General features: G+C 39.2%; 1 protein-coding gene across 1 annotated transcript in view; it reads right to left on the bottom strand.

The window, feature by feature from the left end:
• Positions 1–7,756: 7,756 nt before the first annotated feature.
• The window catches only part of yes1 (YES proto-oncogene 1, Src family tyrosine kinase), a 77,653-nt gene continuing 71,337 nt past the window's right edge, over positions 7,757–14,072 (bottom strand). Inside the window, exons 9-12 of the mRNA XM_072570391.1 lie at positions 13,953–14,029; positions 10,837–10,990; positions 10,609–10,740; positions 7,757–9,293 (exon numbers count right to left, since the gene is read on the bottom strand). Of these exons, the coding sequence (XP_072426492.1) occupies positions 9,085–9,293; positions 10,609–10,740; positions 10,837–10,990; positions 13,953–14,029 (572 nt within the window). The 3' untranslated portion in view covers positions 7,757–9,084. The remainder of the gene's footprint in view (positions 9,294–10,608; positions 10,741–10,836; positions 10,991–13,952; positions 14,030–14,072) is intronic.

Raw genomic sequence — 14,072 nt, 5'->3', positions numbered from 1 at the left:
TGAGAGTGTGGCAAATACCTCACTAGCTCTGCCTACCAGTTTAATCTGAACTAGCATTACCCATAAATCCTCAGACCACTCCATCTGCCTAGCCAATTTTTCAAATGAAATAAAGAAGGCTTTGACATCTTTCTCATCAAAATGTGGCAGGGTTTTGACATATTTGTATATAACACTACTTTCTCTTTTAATCTCCATGCTGTTAACTTGACTTTGCTGACTAAGTCACAAATTCTCAAGTTCAAATTCTCTTTTTTGCTCAGCTAAGAACCTTCTTTGTCTTTCTCTCTGTTCTCTCTCTCCCTTTCTTTGTACTCTCTTTGCTCAGCTAAGAGCCTTCTCTCCCTCTCTCTTTCTCCTCTTCTCTCCCTTTGTTTATCTTCTAACTGCATTTTCCTCAATTGTAATTTATATTTTTCCATCTCTACTGCACTTGTCTGTTTCTCTGACACACCTAAGTATTTGAGTAATTCCCTTACAATTTCAGCTTTACTTTTGTTTTTGGTTAAACCCAATTCTAACCTCATTGCGAATTTTAAGAATATGGTATTTTTTTCTCTTTCTAACCTTTCTTGGCCAAATCTGGGAATCATCCTCAAACCCCAGAACCTCTTTAGCAATTTTAAGAGCCATTTCTCTCACTGTTAATTTAACCAACCACAAGTAACCAAAATTAAACAAATTGTCTCACCTACGTTTTATTTAAAGATCTAGGACACCAACCGGAAAGTGTTTAAATCTACTTTGTACCCCAAATCTATTCAAATCTATCCAAATCTCAGACTGAATCTGTTTAAACCTGTTCAAATCATAAACAAAATCCAACCAAGCTGTTCAAATTCCTGTGCTGAGTCCCCAAACTGTTCTGACATGGGCTAACTCCTCTGCTAACTTAAACCTGACATACAGAGAAGCTCACCTTGTGCCGTAATCTGTTAAATTTCAAGAGACAAACTAACTATCCCAGATTTCATAATTTAAGGTAAAAACGAACAAATTTGCTCTTTAAGTGCAAAGAGAACATTAGACAACTATTTTCAACTCTTTTCTCTTTAACATATCCTTTATCTCCCACTCTACAATACTGAACCAATAAATTCCCTCCTAAATTTACAGCAAATCAATTTCAAACCCAGTTGTCATCTTCGGATGTCGAACTTTCTCTGCAGATTTCTCTAGGTCAGCTTTGGTCCTCTGCTGCACAAATTTCTTATGCACAGATACTTTTTGGAGAGTTATCTGGCTGGCCTTATATTGGCGCTTGCTTGGCTGCTCTTTATTATTCACCCTCTAACTGTTCAAAATGTCCAATTTTATACCCAAAAACATCAGATTATTTCATTGGTTTGATGACATCAAAACATTACATTCAAATTTGATTGGATTTTGGTCTCTGGGTTGAAGGGCTGTTTCCATGCGATGTTACTCTATGACAGCCTTGATTTTATTTATAAGTTCACAAAATACTTTGATGGTTAAATTTCAAGCTCACAAATTTACAGTCGTGGATTATGTAACCCAAAAAATAATAACAATGCTACTCATTGGCACATTTAGCAGGTCTTCCTCAATCATAACATGATTGTTTGAGATTTTTCTTTAACTATCTCAAGATTGATCTAAAACATGATATTTGGATATTCACAAATGAAACAATTCATTTCTCATAGTACATTAAATATAGAAAAATATCTCAAGGTCTGTCCTGTGAGAAAATTGCTCACTGAGACATTGAGAGTGCATGGGATCTGGAGAAATGTTAAAAACACTGACTGTTAAAGCATGAGAGGACGATGCATTGGATAGATGAGGAAAGGAGTTTTCGTCAGTTGGATTCGAAGAGTTGACACACACCTCATAGAATCATGGAATTCCTACAGTGCACTTGGAGGAAACCCACACAGATACAGGAAAAACATGCAAACCCTATACAGACAAAGTTAAAAATCACACAGCACCAGGTTATAATCCAACAGGTTTCTTTGAAAGTACAAGCTTTCAGAGCGCTACTCCCTTGTCAAGTAGCTAGTGGAGCAGGATTGCAGGACACAAATTTGATAGTAAAAGATCAATGTGTCATAAAACTGATGTGATGTTTTGAACAAACCTATTGAACAAACAAATGTTAAGTCTATAATCACTTAGAATGGGGATGCAGGTTTTGATTGTTTAATATGTAAATCTCAGAACTTCCTTCAAGTTGCATTCCCAAGTTAACTTAAGGTTTTACAAAACAAAAGTGACATCTCAGCTCAGACAGTGCATTAAAGGTGTGAAGTTAGAGCCTGTCTGTATCCCAACCTTGGGTCAGACTGGTTCTCTTTCCAAAGTAGGAATTTATAAAATGTCACATTGACTGAATGCCTACAGATTGTGCTTTTTGAACAACATAGAATGTATCTGCAAATACAAATACACCCCATAGCCTTAAATGTGCATGCATGTGTGTGAGGGAAAGAGAGAGAGAGTGTGTCTGGAAGAGAGGGATTGAGTGTATGTATGCACAATTGATAAAAGCATGCGTGCGAGTATGATGGGAGTATATGCCTGTGAAAGGGTTTGCACATGAGAATGTGTGAATGAGAGAGGGTCTGTATGAATGTGATCGTGTGTGTGTATGTGTGTGTATATAGACAGTCACCCAAGGCTAGAATTGAATCCGGGTCCCTAGGACTGTGAGGCAGCAGTAATAACCACTGAGTCATCATGCCACCCAGTGGGTCTGTTCTATGTGTCAAAGCAAGTTGAAGGGAACCAAGAATGTGCAGGCTTGCTGGCATCATAAGAAATTTGGGTTGAGGGTATAAAAGGTTGGATGAAGTAACAAAGATGAGGAGAAATGTGACTATGGAACGATCCAAAGACAAATGAGAATTCATATTTGAATTGTAATGGCATAAGGTTCATGAGAATGATGAACCAAATTGAAAGCAGGATAAGATTTTGAGACTTGTTGACACTGAGATAGTGTTATAGGTTATCTTTATCAACTCACTCACGAGCTCACTATATTCACTGATAACAGGTTCCTGTTCATTCATTCATAACCCTTTACTAACATGTTATTTACTATAGCTGAAAATGTGTTGCTGGAAAAGCGCAGCAAGTCAGGCAGCATCCAAGGAGCAGGAGAATCGATGTTTCGGGCATGAGCCCTTCTTCAGGAAGAAGGGCTCATGCCCGAAACGTCGATTCTCCTGCTCCTTGGATGCTGCCTGACCTGCTGCGCTTTTCCAGTAACACATTTTCAGCTCTGATCTCCAGCATCTGCAGTCCTCACTTTCTCCTGTTATTTACTATAACATGGTTTCATCAATAAAACTGCAGTTCTGTAGTATCCGAATTTTAAAACAATCCTTTCAAACCCATTACTGCATTTACACACTTTATCAGCATACAGAACAATACCATCTTCATCGAGTCTCCACAAAACATTATAATACTAATCGGCCCTTACTAACCATCTCCTGGACCTGAACAGATTAAATACCTGTTGAATACCTTTTAACTGAGCCATTACCCCTTTAAGAAACTGACTGACAGAACAGCACTTGCATGAAATTGCATGAATGAATGAAACTCATACCAGCAAATAGTAAATAAATCTCACAACCCAGTTGCAGTAATCAGTTTAATATCCTTTATCCTTTTATTATTATTTCTAACTTATTTAGAGCATATAGGCCTAATAAATTTTCTAATATTTATTAATTTAAGAGACAAAAGGGCTAACACCTTTAATTACACAAGCAGACTGGACAGATATCCCATCTGAAATAGCAGCCAGCATTTAGTACATTTTAACCCATCTCCTGTCTCCCAGGCCAGAAGCCCTTCAAATCTTTGTGTGCTATAGATAAAAGATTTAACACTATAGTAAATGAGATTTTAATATGTAAGAATTGTATTCCAGGATTCTATCGCCACCTTGAACTTGTGCAGTGATTACTGATTAAGGAGCCTATTTTCACCACTCATTGATTCCGTCGTTATTTGACCATTTTTGGAAGAAGGGATTAACTGAACAACAACAGGAATAAGTGAAAGTCAGGGCCAATGTAATAAATAAGCAAAGTAGGGTAAGAAAAGTAGTTTACATTTTTTAAGTAGTAAGCTTACATTTTTTTTGAAAAAGGGAATATCTAAGGGGCTTAAAGGAAGCTATGAAAGGTGTGATGATCTTCTCCCATGCTACAGGGCAAATTATGGAAGTCTGTTCTCTCTGGTGACGTGCGCAGGAAGAGTGTCCAGCTGCAGCTACTGGCTAACTACACTTCAGAGCCAGGGCTGCAGGTGAACTCACTATGGAGCATCTGCAATTCTGAGCATGCCATTAATCGCACATTCAGTAAGGCAGTCACACTGCAGGTAAAGACTAAAGACAGAAAAGACCACAAAGCAGTGGAGGAGGTCAGGTAGTACAGAAGTCCCCTATGGCCATCCCTTATCTCACAGAGATTGCATTTTGAACACTGTTGGGGGAGAATCCTGTGCAGGGAAAAGCATTGACAGCCAACTTCATGACACCATCAGTAGGTCAGCTAGACAAGAGGGGAGGAGGAACAATGTCAGGGCTATAGTGCTGTGCGATTCATTTGGAAGGGGAAAGGACTAGTACTTCTGTGGCCACAAAAGAGACCCCAGGATAGTATGCTACCTGAGGTCAGGGAAATCACTGAATGGCTGCAGAGCATTCTGAAAGGGGAGAGAAAATTAGGGCATATTTACCAATGACATGAGTAGAAAAAGAGATGAGGTCTTGCAAGCAGAATTTAATGAACTAAGAATTAGGTTACAGGACTGAAAAGGTAGTAATCTCTGGATCACGTCTGGTGTCACATGCTGGGTATAAAAATAGCAGATTAGTCCAGATGAATGATTGGTTGGAGAGATAGTGCAGGAGGGAGCACTTTAGATTTCTGGGAAATCGGAACCATATTGTGAAACATGGGACCTGAACAAAGGGGTGGATTGCACCTGAACCAAAATGGGACTAATATCCTTATGGGAGACTTGCTAGTTTGGCTGAAGATGTAAATTAACTTTGTATGGAGGGTGGGATCCAGAGAGAACATTCATCAGGGAGACATGAACAGCCGAAACTTGAAGGCACAAGTGGGTCAAGACAGAATAGAAATTAAAGGTCGGTTAAGGCACAATGAAGTCTGAGAAAACTGGATAATATTTATTACAACTCAACCAGTAGGACAAATAGGGTCATAGAGATGTTCAGCATGGAAACAGACCCTATGGTCCAACCTGTTCATACCGACCAGATATCCCAACCAAATCTAGTCCCACCTGCCAGCACGTGGCCCATGAGGCAGAGAAGTTAAAACATGGGGATATGTCGCCATTGCTTTCACTAAATCATAGTTAAGAGGGGAAGTATTGACAGCTGAATATTCCATTGTTGAGGGTCTTCAGGAGAGACAAGGAGGGAGTTAAGAGGGGGCATTGTAATATTGATCAGAGGATCAAATTGAAGAGTTGAGGGATGACTTCTTAGCAAGGCTCCTCAAACAAATCCCCCAAAGAGGAGCGATCTTCTCCTATGGTACATGGCAAATTATGGAATTTTGATCTCTCTGGTGACATATACAGGAAGAGTGTCCAGCTGCAGCTACTGGCTAACTACACTTCAAAGCCAAGGCTGCTGGTGAACTCACTATGGAGCATCTGTAATTCTGAGCATGTCATCAGTAGCATGGTTAGTGAGGCAGTCACACTGCAGGTAAAGACGAAACAGACAGAAAAGACCATAAAGCAGTGGCCCCCTAAAAGTCCAAGTGAAACAGAAGAGCAGATACATAGACAAATTTCAGGAAGCATGAATGTAATAGGATGGTGATAGTAGGGAATTCCAACTTCGCTAGGGGCAGAATTCTTAAAAAAACAGCCCTGAATGCATTTTAAGTCAGTATATAGAAGGGCGTATAAATCACGGGGTGGTTGTGGACACGATTTTAAGTAATGAAGCCAGGCAAATGGTTGAAGTCTCAGTGGTGGAGCATTTGCAGACAGCCATCATAAGTCAGATTCAGGCCTGTCCTTGTCTGAAAAAGGACAAGGACAGGCCGGAAATCAAAAGTATAAACTGGGAATATAGGCAGTTTTAATAAGGTCTGATCTGGCCAGAGTGGACTAGTAGTGGATATGTTTAGATAAATCAATGTCAGAACAGTGGGACATATTCAGGAAGGAAATAGGGATAGCATTGTGCCAACACGTTCCAATGAAGTGTGGGACAAATCTTGGAAATCCTGGATAGAGGGACTGTAACTTTATTTTTACGGGTGTCCTGAGTAAAGACAATGTTATTAGAAACCTATTGGACCAGAGGGCTCCTCCCTCATTCGAGAGGGGTATCTGATAATGGTTTAACTGAAGGTCACCAGAAGAGATGAGGGGGGAGGTTGAGAAGAATCCTTCGTGGTAACCTCAACTGGTGTAGGAATTGACTTCATGCTGTTGGCGTCACTGTACATGATAAACTCTCAGTCAACCTAGCTAACCAACCCAAAATATTAAAACAGAAGGTGCAATATACTCCTATAATATTTCAAAAGGTGAGAGACTACATAACCAATAGATTATTTTATTCCAGACTATCAAAGGAATTATGTTATCTCTGGTTACTTAACACCCACCCACATTTTACAAAGTACACAGGACTTTCAGTTCATTTGTCTATGGAAGTTCTCACATCTTTATATTTAATGGACGTAGGGGAGATAGTAAGGCCTGCAATTTATTTTAAAATTACCTCTGCCCTTGAAATTAGTGTTTTCAGAAGACCATTAGGAGTCAAATTGCTATAGACTTGGAGTCATTACTGGGCAGATTTTGTTCCCTAAAACCACCTTTGTGAACTAGAATAGTTTTTGCAATAATTTATGACAGTTTCATATTGATATTACCGAGATTAGGTTCGTATTCTAGATTTATTAACTTAGTCCTTTGCATTATTAGTTTAGTAGGAGAAAGTGAGGACTGCAGATGCTGGAGATCAGAGCTAAAAAAATGTGTTGCTGGAAAAGCACAGCAGGTCAGGCAGCATCCAAAGGAGAATTGACGTTTCGGGCATTGAAGAAGGGCTTATGCCCGAAACGTCGATTCTCCTGCTCCTTGGGTGCTGCCTGACCAGCTGCGCTTTTCCAGCAACACATTTTTCAGCATTATTAGTTTAGTGTTACACTGGCTAGCCCTGTTGCCTCACAGCACAAGTAGTCACGTTCAAATTCAGCCTTGGGCAACTGTGTGCAGGTTGCGTGTTTGCACCTTGTCTGCATGAGTTTTCTCTGGGTGCTCTGGTTTCCTCTGCAGTCAGAGGATGTACAGACTAGATGGCTTAACCGTGGCAAATGCAGGGTTGGGGGGGTAGGGTGGTGTGAGACATCTGGATGGGATTCTCTTCGGAGGGTCAGTCTGGAATTGCCTCTATTGGCACTGCTGAAATTCTATTACCACTATACCATCAACAAATGGACAAAATTGCAAAGCAATAATTTCATTGGCACATGCGTTATAGACGTAGATGTTCTGAATTTCTTCATACATAGTTTAGCATGTAGCTTGGATATTAATCGTTTTGATTTAGTATATAAATAAAGAGCAATTTAAAGAGAACATTATTAATAGCGCAAAACAAATGGTCAATATTGTTGGTTATTTTGCTTGGGTGAGGAATGAGACACATGGGTTGATCTTGTGAAATACCTAAAACAAAGCAACGTTCCTCCAAGAGAATCAGTAATTAAGAAGGCGACGCAAATTAGTGTTTATTTACTGTACAAATGCTATTACAGGAATGATTCGGTTTACCAATGAAACAAAACGACATCACCAGAAAGCATTTCTGACAGTGAATTTCTGATATTTGTACAGAAGTGACAACTTAGCTTGCTTATTTTTCAATAAAAGTTACAAAATCATAGAATCTGTGATTTCATAGAGACTTTTAAAATTATCACAAAATAAATTGGAGAAAATGTACAAATGATGGCACTGATTAGGATCTGTAGAACAATATCCACAGTTAGATCAAGTCCTGTAAACATTAGGAAGTTAGAATTTATTATCTGGAAATGCTGTACTCACTTTCAGAGATTGTGCTTCAGCAGTGATAAGACCATGACTAAATTACAGCATTCATCCCAACAGTAGACAAAAAAAACCTTACAGCTGTAGTTCACACATGATTGGCACTTCTACCTTGGTCACCATCACAAATTTAGCAGTTAATTATTGCTCGATATGTCTGGATCTGCATGTTTATTTTGTTCATGATTTCGGATTTTCAGCATGTGGTTCTCTAACAGAAATAAGCAACATTCTTAAATACCAAACCTTTTACAGTCACGAAGGACATTTGTTCTTTCTAAAATCAACTATTCCTAAAAATAAATTGAAAAGCACCCCATACCTGCCTCCATGAAGCTAATTGTACATGATTTCAAGTTTAAAAGAATTGTAATTTAGTCTATAAACAATGTTACAAAACATTAGTTCATTATTTTCCTGTTTTTCAATGAAATCCAAGCAATCTATGTATAAAAAAACTCATGCTGCATTTCCAGTTACATCAGTAGAAATATTGAACACAGTGCAATACTCTCACACACATTTGATTATTGAGGTCTCCCAATAAATCAAGATTGACTCTTGCACTCATTCTATATTTTAACAGACCCAGGCAAATTTAGTCTAAGTCAGATTGTTTCATCAATACTCTAAAAAGTTAGACTTATTCCTCTCCAAAAATACAGGACTTTAGTTAATACCTAGGTTAGAATTTTATAAGATTGATTTAAGTCTTCACATTTATAAACATGGACCTTGTTGTTCCTACACCGTATTTAACCTAAAAATGATTAGTGTTCACAAAAAATTCCTTTAGTACCCTGAAGTGAAATGGTAAAAGGATGACAAGTGTTCAGTTCAAGAAAAAAAAAGTGGTCTGTGCAACCGCGCAGTAGAATTCTAGGTTGTGTGTATCAACATTGGTTCAGCATTAAGTTGCAAGACACCATTTGAGAGTCCTTCAGTTTTGATGAACAAACAGCCTACTGCAGTTGACTTGATTTATAGATTATCTCCAGGTTGATACTGGGGCTCTGTCGCAGTAAAGTAGTCTTCCAGGAAGGACTGTATATATTCAAATGTTGGTCTTTCATCTGGATCTTTTTTCCAGCACTGTTTCATGAGCTCATGGAGCGACTCTGGACATCCCTGAGGGCAAGGCATTCTGTAGCCACGTTCCACTTGTTCCAGAACTTCCCGATTCACCATACCTAGGGAGTAATTAACAAATTACACACACCTTCAATTAAAAAAACTTTCTCCAGATTTTATTCAAACTAAAAGCAGATCATACTTTTAAGTACCTACATGTAGTGATGTCAAATTTAAATACTATGAATCAGTTAAATAGGAACTTACTTCAGAGACAAAAACAGTGGAACGGTCACTGGATCTGAAATGTTAACTGATTTCTTTCCACAGATGCTTCCAGACCTGCTGAACTTCGCCAGCAATTTCGGTTTTTGTTTCTGATACACAGCATCCGCAGTTATTTCTACTTTTACTTATTCCAGAGACTCATTTTATTGACAATTAAACATGCCACTGACAGCATGCCATTTTGTACATTGACTCAGACTTAAATCCCCAAAACTACTTGCAAATTATGAACAATTTTTATGCAAGGCAGCTGTGAACTTCCATCTTTTCAACAATCCAACTGAATAGTTTATTCACATTTTCTGTGCACTCCACATTTTGGGATTAACACAAAACGCTGAAGTTGGTAAACTGCACTAATTTCCTTCTAAAGGCTTCTCTCTCATTACTGAATCCCCACATAGAGCTTGTAGCCTTTATTTATCTCTCACTACAAACTATGACCGAAGAGTCTGTTTCTATGCTGTACATCTCTATGACTCTATTCTCCAGTCCATACACTGGGTACGTTCAGTGCTGTTAAGAGTTCCAGAATTTGAGCCAATGACAGTGAAGAGATGTGGCTTGGAAGGGCACTTGCAGGTAGGAGTACTCCTTGTCAGAACTGGAGGGTCAGGTGCTCTGACATGTACCTGCTGTATTTATCTCTGGACTGTATATTAGTTACACTGCAATACTACCCATGAATGATTGGATTAAACAATTGAGAGCAGTGACAATCTTTAAAACTGGATGTAAATGTCTGACGAAAATGGCAAAGTTCTGTTCTCCAGACCCAGAACAAACTGTAGCATTTGTTTATCATTGTATCGAGGTCTTTGCCAACTTATTTTGGGACAAATTCTGCAGAATGTTTCGTGTTAATTTTAAAAGTTCCGTATTCATTACAGAGTCTTAGAAAGCCTAAGGCAGGAAGTGCACAAGTACTTCAGCCCACTAAATGAAGAGCCCAGAAAAAAAATGTATGCAGAGTCCACTCTCTCAACAGTGTGATATTGGTGTTGGTTGCATAGCTGTTTTTCTGGCACACACAACAGACAAATTACATCACTGCAAACCACCTTCCTCTGTACCAAGAGGCACCTCATTTAAATATTTTCAGCATTTTGTATGAAGAATCGGTGGAATTTTTCCCTTTTATGTTACCTGGATATGGCACTCTGCCCTTAGTAACCAACTCTATCAGCAGAATTCCAAAAGACCACACATCAGATTTGATTGTAAACCGCCCGTATAAAGCCGCCTCTGGAGCTGTCCATTTGATTGGAAATTTGGCTCCTAAAAATGAGAAGAACATGGTAGTCATTGAATGGACTAGTGCACCTAAACAGAATTATCCACACATCCAGCAAAAATTAAGTGACCAAACATTACCTTGTCTTGCTGTATATTCATTGTCTTCAATCAATCGCGCCAAGCCGAAATCTGCTATTTTACATACAAGATTGTCACCTACAAGGATGTTGGCTGCTCGCAGGTCTCTATGGATGTAGTTCATTCGTTCAATATATGCCATGCCATCGGCAATCTTATGGAATGAGAAAGTTCAACATATCTGAGCAGGTATTGACAGAAATTTTTAAAAGTCAATTACACCAAATGATAGGATTAAATTGGCAGAGTTAGGATAAGAAAGTTGCCATGTGTAGTTGAATATATACTACTTATACACAGTACTCTTACTACCATTAACTTACATGGGACACAAAAAACAATCATATGGGACAATTTACCTTGAAATTTATGATTCATAGAATATAGAAATTTCTATACAACCATAGTTTAATGGAAGACAGATTTTGTTAATTTGCAAAACTCAGCCTAGGACAAAATAAATTTGGATCGTTAGCAACTTTTGAGAAGATTTGTAACTCAGGTTGAGGCTCTGGATGTAGGTTTGCTCGCTGAGCTCAAAGGTTAGTTTTCAGACATTTCGTCACCATACTAGGTAACATCATCATAAGTGAGCTTCCTGCGCAGCACTGGTGTTACGGCCCACTTTTCATTTGTGTGCTCATGTTTTCTTGGGTTGGTAATTTCATTTTCTGTGTTGGTGATGTCATTTCCCATTCTTTTTCTCAAAAGGGCGGTAGATGGGTTCCAAGTCGATGTGTTTGTTGATAGAGTTCCGGTTGGAATGCCATGCTTCTAGGAATTCTCGTGCATGTCTGTTTGGCTTGTCCTCGGATGGATGTGTTGTCCCAGTCGAAGTGCTGTTCTTCTTCATCTGTGTGTGAGGATACTAGTGATAGTGGGTCATATCTTTTTGTGGCGAGTTGATGTTCATGTATCCTGGTGGCTAGTTTTCTGACTTTTTGTCCAATGTAGTGTTTGTTACAGTTCTTGCAAGGTATTTTGTAAATGACACTATTTGCTTGTTCACTGTATCGGGTCTTTTAAGTTCATTAGCTGCTGTTTTGGTATGTTGTGGATTTGTTGGCTATCATGATGTCAAGAGGCCAGAGTAGTTTGGCAGTCATTCCCAAGATGTCTGTAATGTAGGGGAGAGTGCCTAGGGTTCTAGATGCATTTAGTCTGCTTGTTCAGGTTTGGTGCTAAGATATCAGTGGACTACCTTCATTAGGTACCTGTTCTTTTTGAATATGCTGTATAGGTAATTTTCCTCTGCTCTGCATAGCTCCTCTGTGGCTCATTGAAATTATGTTCTAATGCAGCTTCATTAGAACTGTAACAAACACAACACTGGACAAACAGACAGAAAACTAGCCACCAGGATACATGATCAGCTAGCCACAAAAAGACAGAGCCACTATCACTGGTATCCTTACATACAGATGAGGAAGGACACCACTTTGACTGGGCTAAAATGAGGACTGCAGATGCTAGAGATTAGTGTTGATAGTGTGGTGCTGGAAAACCACACCAGGTCAGGCAGCAACCGAGGAGCAGAAGAATCAATGTTTTGGGCAAGAGCCCTTCGTTGGGAATGAGGCTGTGAGGCGAGATGGTGGTGAATTAAATTATAGACGATGCCTAACCTGCTATTCTTTTCCAACACCACACTCTCACCACTTTGACTGGCACAACACATTCATTCTCGGACAAGCCAAACAGAGACACGTATGAGAAGTCCTAGAAGCATGGCATTCCAACCAAAAATCGATCGACAAACACATCGACTTGAACCCCCCACCGCCTGACCACACTGAGAAAAAGAACAGGAAACTACATCACAAACAGGAAATGACACCACCAACCCAAGGAAATCTAAACACACATATAGAAAGCAGGACATAATATCAGAGACTCATTGAGACATGTTACCTAGTGTGGAGACGAACTGTCTGAAAACGAACCTTCCAGCTCAGCAAGTAAACTTAACATCCAGAATGTTTGGATAGTGTGATACATTAAGTTAAAGGTAGAGATATCCATGTTGGGGTCATAGTTTCTGTTGATGTTCAAATAAGGGCTTTATTATGTGATAGGCTTGTCTATTTTTCCTAAATCTGAACAGATAGATGGAATTAGGAAGGAAGATGGCCAAGTGGCAGGACTTGCATGCCAGAAACCCTAACTAACATCACTGCAATTATATGAATCATTAAAATAAGCACCTTATTTTGCCAACAGGTATGTACAGATTTTAAGGGAGTCAGTTAGATCAGTTTGCTGGATGATTGGTTTGCAATGCAGATGACACCAAAAGCAAGAGTTCATTTCCTGCTCAGGCAGAGGTTACCTCAAAGGATTTTCTTTTTTAACATCTCCCCTTCCCCAAGGGTTCAAGTTAAACCACTATCAGTTGTCTCACTCTCTCTAATGAGGGGTCAGACCTATGGTTCAGTAAGACAACGGTGACTTTCCCTTTTATATAAAATTTATCCTAACCATGAACTCCTGTTTACAAATTATTTTCAACAGTTCTTAGAGCATATGAATTTGTACAGCTATTTTACTTCAAAAAGTGGCCTACTCAGTAAAAACTTTACCAATCTGGAAGTTCATAAGTCAATTAGGCTAAAGAGGCAAAAGACTTTGACAAAATCAAAACTCTCCCGCGAGCTATACATTTTACAAAGAACAATAACAAACTTCAATAGCTCAAAACTCTGTCTCAGTTGTGTGCATGCTTTTACAGTTTAAAAGAATTAAATTATTTTTCAATAAAAGTAGCACTTCAATAATAAACAATTATTATAAACAATTATATGGGCGGCACGGTGGCACAGTGGTTAGCACTGCAGCCTCACAGCGCCAGAGACCCGGGTTCAATTCCCGCCTGTGTGGAGTTTGCATGTTCTCCCCGTGTCTGCGTGGGTTTCCTCTGGGTGCTCCGGTTTCCTCCCACAGTCCAAAGATGTGCAGGTCAGGTGAATTGGCCATCCTAAATTGTCCGTAGTGTAGGTAAGGGGTAGACGTAGGGGTATGGGTGGGTTGCACTTCGGCGGGGCGGTGTGGACTTGTTGGGCTGAAGAGCCTGTTTCCACACTGTAAGTAATCTAATCTAAGTAATCTAATGTACTCACCTGTGCAGCCATATCAACAAGCTGAGGAAGTTTCAAAACTTTGCCATCACCTTCCTTTACAAAATCCAATAAACTCCCTGTAACACAGGAGTTAATTCTCAGTTTAGTTGCACCAATTTC

Source organism: Chiloscyllium punctatum, chromosome 5 (assembly GCF_047496795.1).
Source record: "Chiloscyllium punctatum isolate Juve2018m chromosome 5, sChiPun1.3, whole genome shotgun sequence".
In the NCBI taxonomy this organism is placed as follows: domain Eukaryota; kingdom Metazoa; phylum Chordata; class Chondrichthyes; order Orectolobiformes; family Hemiscylliidae; genus Chiloscyllium; species Chiloscyllium punctatum.
Note: the sequence above shows the minus strand (reverse complement) of the source record. Positions and strands in the feature narration are given on the sequence as shown.